The 25,975-nt window shown below is 36.5% G+C and overlaps 1 protein-coding gene across 3 annotated transcripts in view; it reads left to right on the forward strand.

The window, feature by feature from the left end:
- Positions 1 to 25,084, forward strand: part of Kifap3 (kinesin associated protein 3) — a 126,645-nt gene extending 101,561 nt beyond the window's left edge. For 2 of the 3 annotated variants that reach the window (XM_051186124.1, XM_051186125.1), the window contains exon 20: positions 23,668 to 25,084. In XM_051186124.1, the coding sequence (XP_051042081.1) occupies positions 23,668 to 23,776 (109 nt within the window). In that variant the 3' untranslated portion in view covers positions 23,777 to 25,084. Of the gene's footprint in view, positions 1 to 20,102; positions 20,172 to 23,667 lie in introns of all 3 variants that reach the window. The other variant, XM_051186126.1, reaches the window with a different exon arrangement.
- The last annotated feature ends 891 nt before the right edge of the window (positions 25,085 to 25,975 follow it).

Raw genomic sequence — 25,975 nt, forward strand, 5'->3', positions numbered from 1 at the left:
GGCCTAACCCAGAGAAACAATTTTAAGCTTTTTCTAGTTTTGTATTAAGGGAGTAGAAATACATCACAAAATTTCTTGAAATCAATAAAACCATTCATAAGTTATATGAAAAAGGAAGTCATGCCTAAGATAGTGATGTAGTCATTATACTTTTAAACTTGTGGGATGTCAAAACTGCTGAGCATGAATGACAGGAGCTACATGCAACAGCATTGTATAAAAACAAAAGTAGTACAAATAAAGGTTTTTACATTATGAGACTCGTGACATAAGATAATCCTTATGAGAAATTTTATTTTTCTTTCTGGATATTACCAGTTGCATTTTTTCAGATAAAATATTCCTAGGCACCTTTAAATTTTTCAAAGAATAAAGTGTTTAAGTTTTTTTTTTTAAATCTAAATCCAAATACACAATAGCAGATAACCTGAATTTCTTTAATTTTTGTAATATCACAAATCACATTTGATCAAAATCGCATATGTGTGGTAGAGGGAAGAGAGTAGAAATGGAAACTAAAGTTCAGAGATTTTTAGGAAACCAGACTGGAACAGGGTGGTAATAAGTACTGAAGCCCTTAAGCAGCAGCCTTAGTTTCAGTTACTGCATCCAGATGACAAAGAGATACATTAATCGCCGGTGACCTGTTTTGGGAAGTTTAGTGTATTTTTAAAAGGGAGATGTGGTGTTCATTTAGCAGTAAGACAAAACATGAACCCATTTTGCTTTAATACATTTGGCATGTTTTCTTGCAAATTGATATTTCACATTTGCTTGGAGGCAAGTTGCTGCAAGTTTATTAACAGATTAAGTAATTAGTTCATTACCTTAAATTCTCTCTAAAAATTAAATCCAGTTGTATTAAAGTGAGAGTGAAATGAATGAGATTATCTCAGTGTTGAAGGATAAATGCCTTGTGCAAATCATTTATTCAGCTAACTGACCCGCGTAAAGTTTTCTCTACCTGATGCTTCTGGTTTTGCCTAGTGAATACATCCTTATAAGTCTGTTGTATTTCAGTCTTACTTGTCATACTTATTTAGACTGTACAGAGACAACTTCTTTCTACCAGGGAAAAGCCTCCTTCTACTACTTGGACACTAATTGTTTGCATTTCCCATGGAAAATTGAATTAGATTTATTAGTAAATTGGGCCTATAACCTTTAAGGCTAGATTTTATTAGATTATCACACATCAGAATTAGCAAACTGTAAACTTTACTGAAAATAGAAAATAAGCCAAAAATCACTGGAAACTTGGGAAGATGTTTTAGTCTAGAGAGGTTGTAATGCTTACTTGGAGAGGTCTTTTCAGTTACTTACTTTACAAATTTAGAAGCAAGAGAACTTGGTAGTAGAACTGCTCTCATTGCTGTAGTGCCATTTTTTATCTGGTGGTCACAGCAAAATTTATGGAGCCATGCACATTAGCTGTGTATTAAAACACACACACACACACACACACACACACACACACACACACACACACACACACGCCAGACAGTGGCGCTGTACACCTTTAATCCCAGAACTGGAGAGACAGAAGCAGGTGAATTTCTGTAAGTTCAAAGCCAGCCTGGTGGTAGTCTACATAGTGTAATACAGGACAACCAAGACTACACAGTGCTACACAGCACAGAGAAACCTTGTCTCATAACAAACCAAAAAAATTATTGCCTTTTATTAAGACTTTATTAAGACTTATTCATTTAGAATAAACAATTTGGTATAACTGAATCTATAAGTAAAATAATAGTGCTGAATCCTATAAAAAGTGTTAAGACATCAACTGTGTGTATGGCCTTGTATACAAAGACATGACACTGGTGTGACTGGGAAATTGAACACTTAAACACCATGTAAAAGTGATTAGTGTTAAAGTTCATGTATTTTTCAACAGTACTAGTTACATTTTTTGTGGACTCTACAGATATGACAAGAGTGAATTTAATAAGGTGTGTTGGTATATATCTGTAAGACTAGAATTCAGGAAACTGAGGCAGGAGGATCTAAAGGCAAGCCAGTCTGGGTGATTGTGAGTCCCTGTCTCAAAAGAAAACAATTGCAAATATAAATGGAAACAAAGTCTAAATTCTTTAAGAATAGGTGAGTGCTCTTAGGATATGGTTGGCCTAGGTTTCTCATTAAAGAAAAAAAAGGATTTTTATTGCAATGCAAATTACCATTTCAAGTGCTTTTTTATTCATATTCTAAATTGAATAATAATTGCATAAGCACTATCACCCCTTTAAAATGAGAGCAATGGAGCAGTCAGTTATGCCTCAAGTCTGGAGTCAGTGATATTATACTTACCCTTTAACTAGAGAGTATTGTGTAGTTCAAGGTAGAGACATTCATTCTAGCCCTGGCAGTTTTGATGTGACCTGTTATGAACAGTTTTTAAGTTTCTCTTATACTAAAAAACATTAAACATAACATTTTTTCCTTTAGATTTTTAAGAGAACAGCTAAACTCAATACTGGGCCATAGGCATTTCAATGTAACATTAATTGCCTTTTTCTCCATGTTGCCCATAGTCACTCTAGATGTGCTGTACAAATAGCTTACTGATCAGATAAAAGCCATGTGGTCTCTGTAGCTGATTTGCATTTAGTTTGAACAGGAATTATCCAGATTGTAGGTGAGACATCAGAGTAAATTCATATTTCCAAGTGAAGTCTAAAAGTTAAAAAAAAAAATACTAAGTTGTAATGAATGAGTAAGGAATTTACAAATGAAGACCTGCTTTTAACATGCCTAATGACTGCACTGTTTCAACTACAAGAAGTTTCTTGTTGTGTTGGGGTGGGGAGTTAGTCTATAAACCTTCTTATAGAAGTTATCTAAGACAAAAACAAGGAAATATAATGTTCTAAACTCAGCCAGCCTAAACCACTTGAGCTGCTATGACAGCTCATAAAGCTGAGAGTAGTTTTTAACTGGGCTCTGTTTTACATTGCCAAAGTGAATTTTCCTTGCAGGAAGTAGCCAGAGGGTTTATTTAGTTTCCAGTCTGAGACTTTGATCTTTCTGTACTGTCACGTCTCGGGTTACATAGCCCTTTTTCACTGCAGTAAATCTGCAACAGTTAATGAGAATAAAATCTCCTCCTCCTTACTGATCGCATGCTGCTAAATGCCAAGCCACAGCCAACTGCCCATTTGCAGTTTCAGCGAGGGTGTATGAAAACAGCGCAATCAGTTTAATCTTGTTGTCTTTGTAATTCTTTTTATTGGCTTTTCTTCCTTTTCAAGTGACCTACTTTTTATCAAGTCACATGGTTGCAAGGCCAAAAATTGAAAGAAAATTTTAGAAAGGGCATAGTCCTAAGAGTTGTTCATAGGGTAGACAGAGTGGTGGGTTGATTTGCTGCCATTAAGATTAAAATTGGCCAACTAGAAGGATTTTAAACAACCAGAACCTTTCTGTCTCCTTTGGTTAAACTATATGTTTAATGTGAATATAAACTTATAGTTAGTTTAATTAGTAAGAACATTATTTTTTACTTCAGGTACAGAAATGATCACATTGTACCAAGGGAATACTGAGACTTTCAGAAATCTTTATTTCCACATTATAAGAGCTACTCTTAGAACAAAAATAACATTATTAAACACACTCAAATATTTTATCAAGTGGTAAAATTTTATCTCTGTACACATAGAATAAATATTACAATTATTCAGTAAATCTACAGACTTTCAAAATCACCTTTAAGTAACTGACTTTTCTATATTAAGAAATGCATCGTCATAATGAAGTACAAACACCTCCTTTTATGATAAACTCAATTATTGTATATTACTATATATTCAACTTATTGTTTACTATATACTTACTTGTCTTTTACCTTTTCTGTTGCCTTGCTATGAAAGGCAGTTGGTATTTAGCAACTTGTCTGTATCATGAAATTTACCATCAGATGGCAATTTTGAATAATAACCAAAATAAATATATTTTATTATGTGTTCATATGGACCATATTTATAAATAGTAAGTAACATAAAAAATTAAATTTGTTTTGTCATTTCTCACCAATGAATTTACAGTTACTGTTATAATAATCATTCCATAGAATATATCATTTCCCATAAAAATCAGACCATTGGAATGAATCAATAGTATGTAATACCCATTCACTGATTTAGCTAATCATAAAGGTAATACTTAAAAACTGAGGAAAATATTTCTGAAGTAGAGACCATCCTATAAATCTCTCAAACACAGGGATGTACTGTTTAGAAAATGCTAATTGTTGGTTGCCCCATTTAAAAAAGAGAATAGTTGCCCAGCAAAGTGACTCAATGGGTAAAGGTGGCTGCCAACAAGCCTGATAATCTAAGTTGGATCTCTGAAACCCACATCATGGAGGGAAAGAACTAACTCCCCCAAATTTCCTCCGACCTAACCTCTAAATGCATGCCGTGGCACATGCACACATATACAGATATAGAAACACGCACGTGTGCACGCACACACACAGACACACATTTTTTTAAGAAAGGGGACTATAAAGGAAGAGTGGTGAAGTGTTAAGGAAGAAGAGTGCTTGCTGCCTAGGGTATCTAGAAGGTGTTGGTATGATATAGAAAAGTTGAACTGGGAAGCTATATCTCTGCTTTCCATTGCTTTCAAACAGGCCAGCGATCTTCTTAAGCTATTCGAGAATTGTGTTGTCTTTTTGCAACTTTTTTTTTAACTCAAAATTCTGGCTTTGAAAATCCACAGAACATTTCTACAGAAAATAAACATTTTTAAAAATATTTTATAGCTCTTTAAAAAAAGAAAAACTGCATCTTATACAAATGAAATTGCTCAAAGGAGCTTATGTTTGTGTAAGATGAACAGCCCAGTCCAGGTTCAAGTGATGTTATTGCAAAACAATAGAAACAATACTGGTGTTAGTCAGTGCCAGGTTATTGTAATCTTTACTCAAACTGGAGTGTTTGATTTTCAATCTGTTACCTGGCATATTCATTAATAGTGATGGTTAGCATTTACTAACATGCACTGGAGGCTTAGGAAGCAGTGTGCTAACTTCTGTTGGTTGCTGCCCTTATTAATTTAATGTTTACAACTGAGAACAGGCATTCTGATTTTAAGCATACAGAAGAAAGCTTACCCAAGCTTTCTTACCCAAGACAATCTCATATTTTTATCCACCTTACTGACTTCTACCTTGTTAGAATGATAGAAGTGATATGATAGTGTTGATATGATAGAAGTGAGTGGTAGTGTTTGTTCAAACATTTCGCCTAACCCTCTGGACCCTATCCTCTACCTTCCTAAAGATGACTTTTATGTCACTCTTCTCCCTACTGGCTCATCCTATAGCCATGTAAATTCCACTTGGCCTCATATTACAGTCCAGCTACTGTTAACTTTGTCACACTCAAAACTTCTTCACAAATGGTCAGTTCTGGGGCTAGAGATATGGGCCAGCAGTTATGAGCACTTGGAGTTTTTACAGATGACTTGGGCTTGGCCCAGCACCGACATGGTGGGTCACAGCCATCTGTAACTACAGTTCCGGGGGGGGGGGGGGTTGACACACTTTTTCCTTCTTCTGAATGAACTTGATGCATATATACATTCAGATAATACAGAGAGAGAGAGAGAGAGAGAGAGAGAGAGAGAGAGAGAGAGAGAGAGAGAGAGAGAGGGAGAGGGAGAGGGAGAGAGGGAGAGAGAAATTTAAAAATAAAAATAAAATCCTTCAGTTCTATTTTGTACTTCTCCAGTTTTCCTGTCAAGATTGCCAGTAGGTTTTGTATTACTAAAGCAATACTTTTCTCATTTTTAACTCTCATCTGTGCTTAACACCATTGTCTAAGCCCTGCTCTGTTAAAGATCCTTTACTTCAATTCAAATCATACCATTTTCAGATTTTTCTCATCAGCCCTTCTTCATTCCCTTCCAGTGTTCTTTGGCTTGTAACCCAAGTCCTCCTGACTTGTAAATGTTGGGAGCTTCAGCCAGGCCCTATTCTGAGAGTTATCGTCTCATTCCCACTACTTACAGGATTTAAAGCAGATCATATTGGTTCTTGTATCTGTCTTTTTTTTTTTTTTTTTTTTTTTTTTGGTCAGAGACTTATTTGAACACCATCCTTTTCTCTCTTTCTACTAGACATAGCCAATTAAATGCTTTTAAGATTAACAAACTGTTGCATTTATGTGAACATCATCCTATCTTAATAGATATTACAACCATCCACTGAGTGGTGAAGTTGTGTATTGTGGACTCTCCCTTGATTTTTCCTTTTCCCCACTAGTCCCTCTCCAGTGATCAGTCCATCTGCCAATCCTATTTTCACTTGGGGCAGTGTCTCCTCTTGGGACTTTTCTTGCAATTTACACTGCTAGCACTCTAATCCAATCTGCTACTGCCAGTATCACTAAGCTACTTAGTAGCCTCCTAATTAATTACCTTGATTCTGCAGCTGCTTCACCTCATGTTGCTCCTGTTTCACTTCATTTTTTTTTTCACAGTAGTCTTTACAGTCTTTTTCAAGTCAAACCCTGGCTCCCATGCACCTTTAAGAAAAGACAAATTCCTCAGCATGCTCTGGACATGTACGTGTACATTATCTGATTCTTTTCCTTCAGCTTCATGTCCCTATGGCCCAGTTGTGTCTCTTCCTCCGTGAAGAGGTACTTCTTACTTTGTCACCTTTGGGCTTAGCTCGAGTAGTCCTCAGACTTTCTAACTAGCTTTTGTCTTTCAAGTCTCAACTCAAATATTATTCCCTCATAAAAGCAACCCCTTCACCCCATCAGCTCTAATTGGCCATTTCCTTGTTTTCTCCACCTTCCTCAAGAATATTCAAGAATATAGCCCCTAGAAGGACAAGAACATTGGCAGTCTTATTCAGAATTGTGTCTGTAGTACCTGGCACACACTAGATTCTCATAAACATCTGTTAAATGGATGAATTATAAATGATGGGGCCTATCTTTAAACACAGGTAGTCTTACTTCATTTTCTATTTTATTTTCAGTGTGAACTGACTTCATAATTTTTTTACCTTTATACTTAGCCTTTACTGTTTCTATGTCATCCTTCCAAATGTACAATACAAAATGTATTAAATATATTGTCACAGTGTATTGTCCTATATACCCTTCATACAGCATTATGTACTTCTATTTTTAAATCATTGGCAGATAACTTTGCTATATGAAAAAAGCATTTTAATAATTCAGATAAGGTTTAAATACTTAGATAAAAAATACTTACATTTTTATTAAGACTAGTTAATATTCTTTGTATAATTGATAATACATGTACTCATCTATGCTAAATGTAAAGCATGATATCCTGTAGCATTTTTTGTTTCCTAAAGAAAGTCCGAATGCTCCACAATTACAGTTAGAGTTTATAAAATCACATCAAAAATACATGTGATTCCATCAACCCTAAAGAAACATAACTTCACCACAAGAATGAAAAAAAAATAGTATTAGCATTAAAAGTCTAATTAATTATAACCAATTTTTAGAATTGCAGAGGAAGAGTGCTGGCAAGATGCCCTGGGTTTGTTCTTCAGTGGAGGTAGATGCAGGAGGAAAGAAATTAAAGGTCATCCTAGACCACATAGTGAATTGGAGTCCAGCCTAAGCTACATGAGACACTGTCCAAACATTTGTTTGGAATGGGTTTAGACATCCTTTAAATTTCATAAGTAGTCAAATCTTAGGGTTACCTGTCCTGAATATCTGTTCAAGGTGTTAAGAGTCGTGCTGAAACAGCAGTATGTATTTCTAGGAAATTATATAATCAAAGATATTATAAAAGCATATATTAGCTTCCAGTATCAAATAGCAGACATTCTACAACAACAAATTCTACCCCATTTCCCTCCATCCTATTCTCTCATGTTAAGGAGCAGTAGTTGATTAGCACATTAGAAGCCTCATGTGTGCCTACAGTCCTGTTGTTGCTGTTTCTGTGACTTCTAAGGTGCTTTCAACTTCCTTTATGTAATGACATTCAAAACTAAAAGAACACAACATAAAGATACACAATTAAGGTAAAGATAATGCATTCAATGTTTGTCATTTAAATTTTTATCTGTGGTCTATTTAATTGATAAGCATTTGGACACGATCTAGAAAGGCACCCCGTTTATTATTCGTTACTTTCACTTTCTAATTGTGTTCGTTTTTAGATAAGGGTAGTGGTATTATCAGTCCTAGAAAATGAATTAGTATTAAGAATCTGGATTTGGATATCAGTATTTACTTCTCCTGTCCCTGTTACTCTCATCCCTGAGTAAAGTCTGTATGTATGTATACATCCAATAGAATAAATAATTTGAATGCTTTTAAATTTTACCATATTTTCATAGGAAATAGGATCAATGATCTTTAGAAAGGAGGACGGGGTCAACTGAAAAATACAGAAGCCCTTCCCCTCTTTTAAAGAAGATGCTATGTTGCTTTTTTTAAACTTCTATTATAGAAATAAAGGCAGTTAGTATTTTCTCTTGGGAAAAAGAGTCAATTACCTAATGTGTGAATAACAAGTGCAATATTTGACCTAAAATCATATTATTTATCAAATATAGCCTCCTAAATTTTATAGGCTTAAAAATCTTGTACTTACATATTCTAATAATTCACTTGAGTTTTTAAATTGTTTCTTATAACAAAAAGAAAAGCAGTTGACTGTATTGCAGCTTGTGGTTTTCTAATAAAGTCACTGCCTGTTTTTAAGAACAAGTCAATGTTTTATACAGTGTAATTTGAAAAAGTATGAGGTTTGGGATAGCTATTGCATTAAAGTATCAAGGAGATTGTTATAAAAACTGAACTTAATGCCTCCCATCTCAATGGGGGAAAGGTTTACTCAACAGAAACTTACTTTTCACTTTAGATAGGTAGATACACACTCTCTCTCTCTCTCTCTCCTCTCTCTCTCTCTCTCTCTCTCTCTCTCTCTCTCTCTCTCTCTCTCTCTCTCTCTCTCTCAGGAGTACACATTCCCAAGGAAACAAATGACAAAAACAAAAACAGAATTAATTTGTTTAGAGACAAGGTCTCACTGTACAGTGGTGGAAGGCGGGAGGGGGGGACTCTAACAGAGAGCTGGTCTCATGTGTGCACAGTCCTGTACCACCTCCCCCTGCTTCCAGGGACTCAGACATGAGTCACCATGCCTAGTTAGAAAGTTGCACATCTTTTAAAGCTGATGTCCTAGTTACTGAAGAATTCCTAAAACTTCATTTAAAGAATTTTAGATTACAAAAGGTTTGCTAGAATGTATCAAGTTTCTCATTTTTAAAAAGAAGCAGAATACACTACTCTGGTGATTCTTTAAAAATGAAGATGTCTTTAGTTAGAAGGGTAAACTGAGGACTGTGTTCCTGTACAATTTACCAGAAGGAACACTGGGTAGCATGCAGGTTTCCAAAGTGTAGTGCAAAGCATTTGTTGTCTCCCGGCTGCTCAGAGCCTCCATGAATAAAATAGAATGCAGACATGCTTCAGAGGGTCAAGGTTGACATTCTTCAATAGAAGTATCTCATATACTGCATTGTGTTTTCACTTGAGAGGAGTAATTTTAAAGTGGTAGATTTCTAAACTTTATGCTTCCATTAAAGCTAATTATGAATTTATATGTGTATGTATATATACAACTTCAACATTGGAGATATATATAAAGATCTTAAATAGTTTAAGTTTTCAATATTCTCCAATATAAGCATATCAATAATTTTGTGAGCATAGTCAACATTCTGTCCCAAATAATGAAGGGCAATCATATACAAACCTGTAGTTTCTTTGTTTAGCTTTGGAAGAAATTGTATCTAAAATTGGTACACCCCACCTTTTGAGGAGCTCTTTCCATTTTAGAGTTGGCTTGATTTAAATCTGTAACAAGAACCACCATACTGTCACATCTAAAGGCAAAGCTCCTTTAAGGGGGCCAGTGTTGGTTGCAGGGTCAAGTAGCTGATTTAGAGCCCTCAGCTTTGAAGGGACAGAGGTGGCTTCCGTGTACATAGCCAGGTACTGCTACTGTAAATTAAAATTGCTGTCTTTTCAAGGTCTGGAGCTGTAGCTCAGTGGTAACATATATGAACTCCTGGATGTTAGGCTTATCATCAAAGAAATAACACTGTTAAATCAGTATGAGAAGTTCCAAAGTTAGAGTAGTGTTCAGAATACATTCTGAAATCTTTTTTGAGGTAAGAAAAACAACAGTTTTTAAAAGCTACCCAGGTGTGGTGGCACTCACCTTGAATCCCAGCACTCTAGAAGCAGAGGCAGGCACATCTCTGTGAGTTTGAGGCCATCCAGGACTACATACTGAGACCCTGTCTCAAAAAAAAAAAAAAAAAAAAAAAAAAAAAATTTGTTTAGGTTTTTGGCTGTGTGTCTTGCCATCCTCTGCTGGAAAAGTAGAATCCAGTCTCAAATAATGCTTTTCAAATTGTATCCTCTAGTATCATAGATGTAGGTCAGTACTGTATCAGTCCTCTGTGAATGTAAAATAGTTTGTACCTGCTTTATAATACATAGTAGTGACCTGCTTTATCAGAGCTATTTTTAATGATGTTGCTCAGAATGCTTTCTTTCCAGATGACAATTGGGAAGCTAATTTTAAAAATAAATGGTGCCAGGTATAAGAGTAACAGGAGAAAGATATCTGCCTGTCTATCTATGGGTTTCAGGGCTTTTGCAAATAGTATACAATTAATTATACATTTATCTCATTGTCTGCATGGAAAGAAACTATTACTTTTTGTCTTTTTCTTCCACTATCTGAGAAAAAGAGGTGTTGTTTATTACCAGTGAGTAGGAACCAGTTATTTTTAACCAAGTCACTGTTCCTGGCTCTGTAAACTTGGAACAGCTGATGTAGGTATACTACCTGCATGTACATTTGGACTACTGACTATAACCTAAAAAGTACATTTCCATGACCCTGAAAAATGCCCATCTCTGTCCAGCTTTCATGTGAGTCCCAGATTGCCAGACTTTTCCACACCCTCAGCCACAAAGACCACAGAATAAAATACTTCACCATAAGTGTTTTCATGTCCTATGCTCCTGACTAAAGAAACTACCACTAGCAGTTGCCTGAGCGTAGGTAGGTGTGCAGTGTGGAAACTGCTAACCCCCACCCCCTTGATTTACTCCTTTAACATGAGCCCACGAAATGTAGCCTAAGATACTGTCCACAGTTTTCCTAAAGGTGTTCTAGGTTTGCATTTATCGTGATGTAGAATCTTAGTGCTTGATTAAATTACCCAGTTTATACAAGCAGTCTACTCTCGCTATGGAAAAAGGAAAGTCTGATTGTCCATGACATTATTTTACTGCAGCAGTAATTAGCATGCCTCTGCATAGCCATAAATCTCCATGACTTATGTAGAACCCTTATAAAGGCAAACAGAAAGCATGTGCAAGAGGTATGTCATGTGTGCTAGAGTATCTCTTCACTGCTACTACATTGTATGTAGGAGCCAGAGTTTCCCAAGCATTTTTAGGTGCATCTTCATCATTTCATATGACATTTATAATCCAAAAATAAACAGTACCAAATGTATACTTAATGGACTGGAAGACTTGAAAATGTTGTGATCTGAATAAAAGTGTGATAGTCATTATTCTTCAAAGAATGAAATTATACAGAAAGACTAAAGGCAGAATTTTCACCCAGACACTCTTGTTTTGAAGTCATTGTACCTCACTAGCTTTAATCAACCTCAGGAATTGTCATTGAGTTCATTTTTCAGTTAGTTTTGCCAAATTCAGTCTTTTAACTGAAATAAAATGTCATGAACATCACTGATAGAGACAAGGGTGTACAGTGTCCCCGTCCACCTTTAAAAACAACCTAAGGTGTGGTCACCTGTATCAGGCAGAGCAGCCGTGGCTGGATCCCTGTGCTTCCACAGTCTTGCCTGCCCTGCATTTGCCTGCCACAAGGACAGTGCTTGCTTAGCTCTACTCTGGAGACAGGTTAGCAACGTCCTCTTTTATTATCAGAAGACTTGTAACCAGACAGTCCTCAGTTAACCTTAAGCCTAAGTAGAAAACAGACTGAGCTCTTCGGACAGACCACTGCTGTAACAAAGTGTGCTCTTGCAGGGTAAGGAAGCCTATAAAGTGAATGCGGAGGTATGCTTTGATGCTGGCCAGCAGGCCACCTCTGAAGCCTTTTCTTGCTTTTACCTGTCTGTACTTACTGCAGGAGTAGCTGAGTCAGCAGCTGCAGAGGCACAATAGCACCTCCTGTCATAAATACTGAAAATAGCCAAATAAAGCAAAGGTGCTTTTTTTGTATATTCATAATTAAAAATTTACATATAATCAGATTTTCAGATGCTCTTTTTATCTTTTTAAATACTTAGATTTTTTAAGGTATTTAGCTATAGTTTTATAATCTACAAAGTTTTTTCTTCTAAAGTTTGAAAACAATTGCCTAGTTTAAGTCTTAGTTACAAACCGCGTGATTTTTAACAACAGACATTATTTGTCTGTTATTCAGCAAAATAAAGAAATGGATGAATAGTCTCAAATAAGTTGAAAACTTGATGTTAAGCATCTTATTATGACATTTTAGAGGTTTTTTTAAAAAAAATACATATTTATCTGTGTCTTATTTGATGTTTGAAGAGAAAAGTTTCAAACCTATACTGAAAATTTTCCCAAACTCTATTGATTATTTAAGGATTTTTGATACATGAGTTTTCACAGAAAGCAATAACTTTTCATATAAGAGGGAGTTATATGTCAGTAGGGATAGCATGCATGTTACATGGCTGTATTGCCTCTTTGATTTTCTTTTCAGATGTCAGATTTCTATTTTATAAAGAAAAGTGGAAATTGGTATAGCCTGGTTATTTGATAATGATCAGGAAGATTTTAGATTCTTTTTCATTTCTAGGGCTTACTCACTCCAGTAGTGCAGCCTAACTAGGATTCCACATGGTGCTTAAATTACACATAGTAACTAAAGATGGTTATTTACATCTTAACCAGTTAGTCCAGCAGAAGGCTTTTACTGCTAGTGTTAACTTTGGAATTATGTTTGAGGTATTCAACTTTACAGCATGTTTAGTTTCTTTTCGTTTCTTATTAGTATTTTTCAGTACTTAATAGTCTCCTGCCCCCACCTCTGACAAGAACTCTCTTCTCTGCTCAACATCAGAAACCTTTTCCTTTCTGGCATGTGCTTTCTAACTCCCCAAGCAGTATAAGCAAATTGGAAAGTTCAGCTGTCGTTCTTGGAAGGTCATAGATCACACTAGCAGCCCAAGTAATCCAAGAGGTTTTAAGTATCATAGCATTTAGTTTAAAGTGAAATTTGCTCTGACAGGGCTGGCAGACCAATAGGAAAAAGAAATATTTGTGCTTGGAAAAGTGCATGTGTAGAGACCAAGAGTATAACTGATGGCTGGAAGTGATTTCAGTCTAAAAAAACAAATCATTAAGAGAGTGCATAGGGGTAAAATACACAGTTCATATTTTAAAGAGTCTCAAAATGAACCAGCAACTAAGGTTAGCATTACATAGTAATTAGTTTTGGTGTTCACATTTAACTCACTCAGTACCAGACAGCAGGTTAATCTATCACTGAGAAAACATTGCTACCGAGATGATAGTCTCTACTTGAGACCTATAACAGTAATTTTTGTAACTTAAAGAGAACAAAGACATTATGACAGATTATGTAAGTGTTGGATCAGTACTGACAAACAGTTATTTAAAAGAGGTGCTAATGACTCAGTTTATTGGCATAGGGGTTATTTAAGCCACTTGGTAAGTGCTGGAAATCAAGGCATCATTTGACATTATAGAACTCGCCAGTTTCAAGAAATTCTCATGCTTATTTGAAGACATACAGTTAAAGACAGCTAATAGTATATTCTAACGGAAAGACTGCCCCAGAAGGCCAGAGACGTACAAGCTTAGACACCTACTCTACAAAAAAGTAAAAGGAAAGTGTCACTTAATGGCTGCGGTTCTTTATTTCAAGCTCTTGTTCTCTTCAGAAAGCCAGTAATACAAGATTTATGAATGTTTTCCTTGAATGGGTAGAGCAGATAAAACAAGAATAGAAAAAATTTCCAGTAAGATGGCAAGCTAGATGAGCAAGGAAAGGCTGCCCCATGTGGATACAGGAAAGAAAAAAAAAAAAAAAAAAAAAAAAAAGAAAAGAAAAAAGAAAGAAAGAAAAGAGAAAGGAAAAAGAGATTCAGAAACTACTCACATGTATGGAAATGCTTGTGATTTTCCTCACGAGTGACTTCCTACTCTTACCCAGACAAGTGCTAGCCATTACTCTGGGCTAGTGAAATAAAACATCTGATTCTTTTCAATTGATGATAAAAAAGACAAGTCTCTGAGTTCCTTCATGTCTTCCTTCCATGCTGTGCTGTATGTGTCAGTACTCCCAGAAGTCGCTGTGTTACTTTTTGGTAGTCAAGGTGTTCTTTATCTTTCATATGAATCCAGTCAAGATATGCAGAAGGAAACAGCTTTACATGTGTATGAAGACAAGTATTAATTGAGAGTAGAGGAGAATCGGTGAAGGGAATTTCATTGCCAGTTGGAATAAGTTGGAGACAGTTTTACACATGTCCCTTCCATCATTAACACAAATTACTTTTATCTGAATGAATCTGTCCCCTTACAACTGGCAGATGTCACTAACAAAGAATTCCAATGAATCCCAGATAAATGACTTAAATACAGCTTCCTAATATTCGTTTAATTTGCCCTTTATTTTAAAATCGTAATTAGTTTGCGTTTATTAAAAACTATTACTTACAGGGCTGGAAAGCTGGCTAAGTAGATTATGAGCAATTTATGCTTTTACAACGTGAGTTCAGTTTCCAGCACCCATGACAGTTCACAAATGCAATTATCTCCAGCTCCAGGGAGTGCACATGGTACACATGGCGCACAAACAGAAATAAGCATTTAAAAAAAAGAAAGAAAAATAAAGAACCCCCCAGTATTATCTATAATGTTTTATTAGTAATAAAAATATAATTATGTATATACAGCACACAGAAGTAAATGTAAAATTGCAGATAAACTTTGTGTGTGTTTACATATGTCAGCTTCATCAAAAGACTACATAATTATGTTCTTGAATTTTATTTTTGGAATGATACAGTTATTCAATTTCGAAACAATAACTATTAATCCAAGCACACGGGGGGGGGGGGGGGGGAGGCAGAAGCAGGCAGATCTTTGAGTGTTCAAGACCAAATTACAAAGTGAGTCCCAGTTCCAGAACAGCCAGGACTACACAAAGAAACCCTGTCTGTGGGAGGAAACAAAAACAAAACAAAACTAATATCTTATAGAGATCTAAAATATATGTGTGATATGTGTGTTATAGGCAAACTTACAAAACACTATGTTCCTGGTTTTGGTTCCATGACATTTTTTTCAAACTATGCTGTAAAAAAAAAAATAGTACTTTAATAGCAAGCTAAGTTTCGGTGCCAAAGACAAGTGACATCTTTTCTTTTAACTTCTTTTTTTGGTCCCCACAGCCACATATTTTACATTCAGTGATGGGTGTTGGCTGGTTTTGTGAACTAGATTATTTCACACTTATAAAATGAAGACATTAATTATCCAAGAAAGCAAAATAAATCACACTCCATCAGTGTTAAATTATAGTTTAAATTTCATAAGCTTTAACTTTAAAAACTAGTTGTGCATTGACTACAATGGTAAAACAAGCTCGCCATCTAGTGGCTTGTCTTTAAATTACATTCGGGTTCTGATTAAGACACTACATTGTTAAATGTTATTTATTTGTCCCCAATTCTCTTCCTACCACAGTAATTTCAAAAACATGGCATAACCAGCTTCTCAGACTGTCTGACTTAATTACCTGGAATACAGTAGCCTTTTAGCTATTTCATGAAGCATCTCCTATTCTAATGTGGCAAGGTTGTTCATTCTAATTATTTGTACGTAGTTCTTAAATTTTTCAACCAGTTTTTAAAATCTCCTCCTTAGATCTCAGATCTAATCTAGTAAAGCTTTTGCAACTAAAAGCTCATTTCAAAACAGAAAAAATAGGCCAACGAGATGCCTCTGTGGTTAAAGGCATTTGCTTCCAAACCTGACAACCTGAGTTTAGCCTCCAGCACCACAGGTAGAAGAAGAGAGGTGAAACATTCCCTCACACATACACACACACACACACACACACGCATGCTCATACACACATACATACCACATTCATGTTCACATACACATGTTCGCATGCACATGAGTACACTCCCACATGCTCTCACACACATTAACCTTTGTTGTGAATTGTAATAAGTTTCTAGCTTGTTTATGAGGCTGCTGACATAAAGGCTCTTATTTCTTCAAGTTGGGCAGGTATACTACCTCCTAAATGTTTTCCGTGCATTTGGGTTCACCTCAATTCCCTTTCCTACCAAAGATTACTTTCTAAAACACAGAATTAGACCATAATTCTTTAAAACTATTGACAGTTCTCCACATTCATGAAGTGCTTAGTATGGCCCATGACGAGTTTTACTGTTTAATGCTATTCACACTCTAAACTGCAGTCATGCTGCTTGCTCACATCAAACACTAAAGCATTTGACCAGAACACACTGCTTACTACTCTTTAGCTGCTGCTGTGTATTGTTCAGGCCTCTATACCATCTGCATCCCTCTTTAACCTGCATAATCCTACCTCTCTCTCCAGACTCACCCATTCATACATTGATACTCTACCAATTCAATGTCAGATTCTATGCTAGATGCTTCATATATGTTAAAGAATATTACAACCTTAGCCCTTCATAGTACTTACATTCTAACACAAGAAACAATAACCAAAATATATATGACAGAAATATAATGGTCAATGCCTTAAAATTTGACTATTTTGTATAAAGATCTTGTAGCCTCAAAGACTCTGCTGTAGAAATTTAATATGTCTCTGACACACTCATATTGATTTTCTTAGTGTCCTACTATACACATATTAGAGCAGTGTATTGCCATGCATTACAGATGCACTCACAGTATATTAAGTATTTAACATCCTACTGTCTTAGTTAGGGTTTCTATTGATCATGGCAACTCTTATAAAGGAAAACACTTAATTGGATGGCTTACCGTTTCAGAGGTTTAGTCCATTGTCATCATGGTGGGACATGGCAGCATGCGTGAAGACATTGTGCTGGAGAAGAAGCTGAAAGTCCTACATCTTGATCAGCAGGCAACAAGAAATTAACTGCATCACTGGGAATGGTTTGAGCAATATGAGAACTCAAAGCCCACCTATACAGTAACACACTTCCTCCAACAAGACCACGCCTCCTAATAGTTCCACTCCTTATAAGCTTAAGGGGGCCAATTACATTCAAAACTACCACATTCCACTCCCTGTTCTCCATAAACTTGTAACAATATCATAACTTTAGTCTAACTTCAAAACCCCCCATAGTCTATCATAGTCTCAACAATGCTTTAAAGTGAGATTCAGAGTCTCTTCTGAGATTCATACAATCTCTTAACTATAGTCCTCTATAAAATCAAAATCAAAAAGCAGATCATATACTTCCAACATATAATGGCACAGGATATGCATTACCATTCCAAAATGTAGGGAAGATAGCATAGTGAGGAAATATTGGACAAAGCAAGACCAAAAGCCAGCTGGGTGAACCCCAAATTTTACATCTCCATGTCTGATGTCTTCAGATCTCCAACTCCTTTCAGCTTTGTTGATTGCAACACATTTTTTTCTCTCTCTCTTTGGCTGGTTCCACTCCCTGTTAGTAGCTATCCTCAGCAGGTATCCAACATCTATCATCTCCAACATCTTGGGGTCTCCAAGGCAATCCAAGTTTCACCTTTACAGCTTCACACAAGAGTGTTGCATAGTTTAGGCCACTCAGGGATGCCTTTGACATATGCCTGATCTTTCCTTAGTTGCTCCTTAACTCTAAATCCAGAACCACATGGTTATAGCTGCCAAGTTCTGTTGCTTCCTGGGGCTGGAATATATCGCCCATGTTCACTTATATCTTCACCAGCTTTCTGGTTTTCATGGTTTCCTTCACTGCCTAAACTTGGCTGTCCTGGAACTTGCTCATAGACCAAGCTGGCTTCAAATTCAAAGAGCCACTAACCTCTGCCTTCTGGTTGCTGGGATTAAAGGTGTGCACCACCACACCCAGGTCTAAGCTTTTAATTCCTTTTCACAAGTTGGAAACTTAACTGGATAGAATCCTGCCCTGAGGTCAGCACTCTTTTATTCCATTTCTTAATCTGTTTATCTCCCTGAGCACAGGATTTAGCTCCATTCCACTTCCCGGTGCTCCTTCTCAATTTGTTTATTTTGTATTTTTCCTTTCTCAGCTTGCTCCTTTTCATTATAAATCTTCATTACAGTTATTACTAATAACCACATGGCAGAGTCTACAAGGATGTTTTGAGATTTCTTCTGTCAACAGAAATAATCCAGATCTCTTTACTTTACCCTCAGGCAAACTCTTCAGACAATGGCATAGAGCAGCCACATTCATCAAAATATCACAAGAATGATCTCTATGCAACATACTAAAATTCTTCTCTGAGACCTCTTGAGCCAGCCCCCCCCCCCCCCACAGTTCATCAAATTAGTCAGCATCACTACCTTCCATGCTTCTTCTAGGATGGCCCATTATGCAGCACTTAAGGTGTTCAACTGCTTTTTTGATCCACAGTTCCAAGGTCCATATTCCTTCAAACAAAAGTATGGTCGGGCCTTTCACAGCAATACCCTAGTCCTGGTACCAACTTCTGTCTTAGTTAGGGTTTCTATTGCTGTGAAGAGATACCATGATCATGCATGGTATAAAAGAAAACATTTAATTGGGGCTGTCTTACAGTTTCAGAGGCTTAATCTATTACTATCATGGTGAGATATGTCAGCATTCGATCAAGCATGGTACTGAGAAGAAGCTGAGAGTCCTACATCTTGATCAGCAGGCAACAGGAAGTGAACTGGGTCACTGGGGATGGCTTAAGCATATATGAGACCACAAAGCCCACCCCCACAGTGATGCAGTTCTTCCGACAGGCCATATTTACTCTAAATGTCACACTTCCTAATAGTGCCCTTCCCTATGAGCTTATGGGGGGCAATTACATTCAAATACCAAATTAACTCCAAAGCAACCCCAGTTTTTAATGTCATCTGTGGATCACAAAGAATGAGTGATTCCAGAAGTCAGTATCCCCTGTTTATAAGTGTATTGATACTGAAGAATCTAAGTAATGAAGTGTAGAATCCCTAAAGACCATAAAAAAAATGATATCCAACTTAGTGGGAGGTTGAAACTCAAAGTGTCTCTGTGTTGTATGCATAATTACACATACACTTATATATTCCATCTTAGACTATCTGTCAAAATAGCTCTTTGCATTTTTTAAAGGTCAGTAGAGTTTAAAATACATTAATAAAGTCAGGGGGAGGTTCCCACTATATACTGGACTGAGTTCAAATTCCGGGTAGTATGACTCTACACTGCTGTAGTGATGTCAGACCACAACTTAACTATCATACAAACTTCATATTCCTTATTTTAAGGTAAATAATGAAAATCACAATTTCTCCAAAAACTAATGAACAGCAGAGATTGGATATTGTCTGCTGATGATTGAATGAACAGATAAGGCAGTGCAGAAAGAATTGGACTTCATGTGTGGCTGCCCAGAGTAACTCTAAGGCTACTTGGATGGAGTGTCAGAAGACTATTATGAAGAAATTTCTAGCACCCTGACACATTCATCCATGGCACTAGCTTCTCAGAGTCCTAAGTACCACCATTTCCAATTAAGATATGGTCCAGATGAGCTCTGTCAAGTGTTGTGGATTGAAGTGCAAACAAGATTTTTCAAAAAAGAAGAAAAAATTGGATCCTAGATCCTATCAGCTTATGAAAGAAACCGAATTTATCAAAATTGTTTTACATGGTGGCGTCCACTAATAAATTTATTACGTGCTTATACTTGTATTGCTGTCTTAGGAATTCAAAAGAAGAAAAAGACATGTGTTTCTTTGATGTAATTATAGTAAAATAATGACGATGCTTTTCACTTACGCAGCACTTTCCATCCAAGGATTTCAAAGTGCTTTACAAATGTGCACTAACTAAGCCTCACAAACAGCCTGAGGTAGGTGCCTCCCTTCCCTTTCTCCAGGAATGTCAACCATGGCACGGAACCCTGTGTGTACCAAGGGTTCCCACTGGCTGTTGTGCCTTGGAATGTGCTGCATGTAAACATGTAAAGCGTCACCTGTCATTTCAGAGTTCGCTTTCCCTCTGAATCATCACAAGTTTAGAATCTTAGTGAAGGCCGCCTGAGGATGCCTTTCAAGTCCTATAGGCGTTGACAGACTGCAAGCTTCTACTTTCTCTGTGTCAGTTAAATCTGTTGATTTATAGAAACAAATTCTAAGTGTTTAATGTTCCACTATTGTTGAATTATATGTATAATTTTCACTTTAAAGGATTTGTTTCCATTTTCTTCTCCAGGTACCCCAAAGTCATTGTTTGGGTATAAAACTTTATAGAAGATTGATTTGTTGACATTACCATCCCTTGTTATCTTATTATCAGAGAGAGCCTTTTTCTTTGGACTAGAATTATATATTATCAAGAAAATACACTGAGTTTGGGTAATTCAGTGATTTAAAATGTTTTATCTTAACACTAAAAACAAAAGTTAAATATCACTAAATAGTCATGTATGTATAGCCACGAGTTACAAACTGTTGTCTCCAGCAGTGGTCACAAAGAGCAAGAGCAGATGTCGTACATCACAACTTCGTTTCCTTGGGTTCCCTGATAAGGACACACAGTGTCCCTGATACTATAAGTGCCATGTCAAGTCTTCCTGAATCAGAAGTTTTGCTGCAACACCGCCTCTTTGAATTCCCCCCTTCCAGAACTTCTCCCCAAATATTTCACTCCAAATATCTCTATTTCCATTTAAATATTTTTAGACCTCCCAGTTTTAAGCCAGATTCCACATTAATAATGCTGCGATTTGTTTTTTATCAAGAAAGTAGAATTGGTGCCTGTGTGTTACAAAAGAATTCATCTCTAAGGCTTAGCATTATAGAAAGTCCTGTCCCCCACTGCTTTAGAACAACCCAAATAAAGATCAATGAAGAAAATTAATTTAATTTAAAAGCTGGCCATAGCTACAAAAGGATCTACAATATCACAATACTTTCCAAACTTGTTAGAATATTTTAAATATCCTTTAAAAGCTTAATCTATGGTGTATAAAGTATGAAAAGAGCCAGTTTTAAGAGTTTTAAGTTTTCTTCCTGAGCAGGGGAAAGGAGATATGTTGGAAAGCCCAAATGTGGCCCTATGCATTGTAGCATGCACTCATGGTGCCATGAACTGTTGTCTGCAGTATTACAACCTGCCTAAACACAGGAATGTTAAAAAGCTCTGCACTTACGGGTGGGTCTTACTTTCACTTACCTGGGGAAATATAGAGTCTTACTGGCAATGTAGCTGGTATATTCAGAAAAGAGAGGTGGGAATGGGAATTTGTCATTTATAGTGGAAAATGAAGAATAGGGGCATGTCTATAAATAGATTCTTTATTCAGTTGACAAGCCACATAAGAAAGCAGTGATAGAAGTTTGCCTATCCATGATAAAAATGCAGAAAAACAGTCGTTCAGCTTGAATGTACAACAGTCTTGGTCTCTGAGAATCTGCTGAGTCCCCTTCCTCACTGGGGACTACTGACTGACAAGATCATAATATCCTGGTGTTGGTCCAGACCAGTGACAGCAAAGGAACTGAGTCAGCTTCTGCTGCCCTCAGTATAGTGGGAAACTCCCTGCCAATAGCAATCCTTTATGTAGAATTTCCCACAAGCCCTCTGCTAAGACTATTTCAAGGGTCTTTCTGTTTGCTTCGCAATCCACTGCAAGCTTCTGATTTACAAACCTCAAGAAAAGCTTTGAGACTGACCAGTGACGACAGAATTAACTTGGCCTTTAAGTTTCCAGCTCTCAGCCTTTTAAGAGGCGCTAAGGAATGCCCAAATGTACTAACAAGTAGAAGCAGAAGGAATAAGTGGAAATCGATGTAATCCCCCCTTACATGTTAGAGTGTTGTCTATATGAATGAATATGCTATCTTAGTGTTTAGGAGTCATTGTCAGCCAACAGTTCATTCCCCTGACTGTGAATAGGTGTACCATGTGAATAAATAGAAGTTTGTTGCCTCCAGTAATTTCTGAAACGTCTTTTCAATAATTAAATTTATTCTTTGACAATTTCATACATGTATATAACATATCCTGATCACTCTCAATTCCCACCCTCTCTGAAGCTACCTCTAGAATACTTTCCGTTCACCTCCAAGTTTAATCTCTCCCATGGAGCAAAATAAAATACAGACTTAAAATTTGCAACTAGCTTTGATAAATTACAGATCCAAGATTTTTCATGGAGTTTTATTTGCCCAGGGTCACTCAGTATAAGTCTTAACCTGAAATGTATGTAAATTCTACTTCCACAAGAGGTAGATCCATGTGAAGTGAATACCTTACATGTAACTCCTATGTGGCTTGCAACATAGCATTAACTCTTTAGATTTGGTTGGATACATGTGCAAACACTTGAACATTCATGCTGTTAGCATTTTAATAATTACTAGTGTGTTTCAGTGTAATCCCCTTGTGAGAGTAAGTTAATGTAAATGTGAATATGTAATCAGATTGACATTTGTTGGTGAAAATGATTCTGCTTAGTAGAAACTCAAGCAATCGTGTCATTTAAATGTACATTTTGTTTTCAAAGCTTACAGTCCACATTATGTGACTTGCTTCAGTTTTAAATTAAGCTCACTAGCATTCGCTGCATGAGCTATGCATGAGCATGTTGACGCCGCCATATTTGCCTGGCAAATTGACATTTTGTTGTTTTCTTTGCTAAAATGCTTTGTGGAGCAGATTTTCTTTTAATAGTTTATTCAGAGACAAAAGATTATTGTAAATTAAAAGTAAACTGAATCTCCTGAGCTCTTGTTTGCATAGAAGAAACCAGAGCTTATAATAGCCTTGCTTTCACTTAAAAGAAAAAGACATACAATTTAGTATTAAGAGTTTCCAGGTCAACTCTGGCTGATTTGAAGGCTGTACAGAGTTCTCGCTCTTGTCCTTTCCGTCTCAAAAAACTTAGATCTTTTGGGAGTTTGCTGCTAATGCTCAGATTGCACATCCTACTCAAAGGGGGTTAGTCTCTATCTCCACAGAGACCTTGTAACCATCAGAAAACTCTTTGCCACTGTTGTCATTCCCAGCAGAGTAGTACTGAGCACTGCCAAAATGTGAATTTTTTCATATTCTCCATAAGAGCCATTTATGAGATATTTTTGTGAATTTAAACTGTTTCAATTGAGTCTTCAGCTTTATTTGGAATAGACCCTCCTGACGGGTTTCTGATATTTGAATATAGATCACCAGAGGTAGATATTTTAGTATTTACATTTTGATGAAAATAAAAAAAATTAATAATATTTCTGAAAATCACTGTTGCTGTTGGGGAATACTGAAAGTGTGACATTCAAGAGCCTTGATGATGACCTATCCTGTGGGTATGTGACAGAATAGCTTATCACCTGCCTTTCTCTTTCCAGCCTTGGAATGGATGGCTTTGGTCAGCCTGTGGGAATCCTTGGACGTCCTGCCACCGCGTATGGATTCCGTCCTGATGAACCTTACTACTACAGCTTTGGGTCTCGATAAAGACACCACTTTCCATGTTTATGCTCAGCTTAGGAGAAATCTGTGTGGTGTGGGTTTACCTTGAATCTTGACTTAATAATGCATGTTGGTACTCCTGTGGGGCTGTGTCTCTTTTTTCTCCATTGTTAGCTGCAGGTTAGCTCTGACCCTCATGTCCTCTGTTAAATACAATTGATGTCCAGTGCTCATTCACCCAGACACATCTCAAGGAGAACAACATCTCCCATGAGACTGCCTCGAAACTACTAGCTGGGAAAAACAGACACTATATTATGTGCATTAAGTGACTAATTTCTATTAAAAAAAAAAGTGGTATTTGTGCAAAGGAATGAGCTAAAGTCATGTGTTCATATTTACTATTTCACAGGAACCACTCACATATGTGGAATACAGGATTGCTTTCTTTGAATTTACAAACTCCTTAATGTTTTGTGTGAGCTGTGCTACCTTTAATTTTTATTTTAAATGAACCTCACTCAGCCTTTTATTTTGTGCTGTGTCAGGAAACTGCTTTCACAAGGTTATTAACAATATGAGTTTTTAACCAACAGTGAACATATGTTGAAAGTGGTGTTGCACCTTGAATGATTTGTTATACTCTTAAGTGATTCAGATTCATGGCCTTTTAACTACAGCAGAATATTGGGGTGACCTCTGTCAATGTAGCAGGAGTGACACTGGGCTTCTAAGCTTAGTTTTTCCTGAAATATACACTATAAATTGTGAGCAAGCTAATTATTTTTGCCTTACCTAAGAAAATTAAGGACAGGATTCTTTCTTTATTAACTTAAGATAGAAGTGGGTAAATGGGAAATGGAGAGGGTCACAGTGATTAATAATGAGTTTTGAAAATAATTCATTGATTTTAAAATGTTGAAAATTTACTTGAAAAACCAAGCAAGTGAACTAATTATAAGCATAGATTGTTTCTTGATCACCTCCTACTAAGGAAAACACAAGGCTTCTGAACAACACGGATCAAAGATAAGCTTTCTGCGTTTAAATTGAAAATCCCACTGATCTACTTACTCGATTTACCTTAATTTACACATTTAGCACATAGGACTAGAGATGGGAAGGTCCTTTGGAATAATTCATTTCAGTCCATGTGCTTGAGAAACCAAACACTTAAAATGTAAATATAACCAACAGCTATATTCTTACCTGACACTTAAAAGGTAGTATATGATCTGGGATGTTGTTTGTGTTTGTGAATCCACAACCTAATTGACCTTTCTGAAAGTATGCAGTTACTGTCTGTGTTTCCATTTTACCCATAAAATATTAAAGCCAGAAAAGTTTGAATCAGTACTGTCCAACTTTCATTTTTACAATTAAAAACAAATAAACAATCTGAGGTGAGAGCTGGTGTAATGGCTGGGTAAGTAAAGTCACTTGCTGCCAACCAGGAGGACCTGAGTTCAGTCCCAGGACCCACGTGGTTGAAGGAGAGAGCCAATTCCTGCATGCTTGTCATCTGAGCTTCACCTACACACTGTGGTATATATGCACCCTACATAAACACAGACACAAAATAAATAAGCATAAAATACATATTCTTTTAAAATTGAGACAAGATAGTAAATGACTTCCCCTGTCATTGAACGCCTGCCTGCCTCTTTGTTTTCAACATAGCAGCCCTTGTCCAGATGCTTTCCTATTGCTTATCACATACACAGTGTAAGTGCCCAAAAACAAAGTGGTGTTCACACATTTAGAACATTCCAGATCACAAATAACATTTCTCATGCTGTTCACAAATTTCTTATATATTTTTATTGTCTTAGGACTTAACAGATTTAGAAATTATAATCTTTCCACTCATGCATTGACTAGTTTAGCATTGCCTTGTTTATGAAAGTTTTCCAATGAGATCAGTAATGAAGAATACCTAAATTATTGTGTCTATCAGAGAACAGAAAGGGTCAGCACTTGGCACTTGTAGCAATACCATTCATACTGTAAGCCATATCCTGGCATCACTAGCTTTTGATTACAAATTAAGGTCACACTTAATTCAATGGCATATACTAGAAATTTCCTTAAGGGACTAAAATTAAAATTTCCACATAAATGTTCGAAAGATGAGCTGGGGCTGTAGCTGAGTGGCTCAGAGTCTGCTTAGCATGTGTACATCCTGGGTTGTGACCTCAAATTAGATAACTGAATTAGATTCTAAAATAGCTTGGAAAGGAAAGC

The sequence above is a fragment of the Phodopus roborovskii genome, unplaced genomic scaffold (assembly GCF_943737965.1).
Source record: "Phodopus roborovskii unplaced genomic scaffold, PHOROB, whole genome shotgun sequence".
NCBI lineage: Eukaryota > Metazoa > Chordata > Mammalia > Rodentia > Cricetidae > Phodopus > Phodopus roborovskii.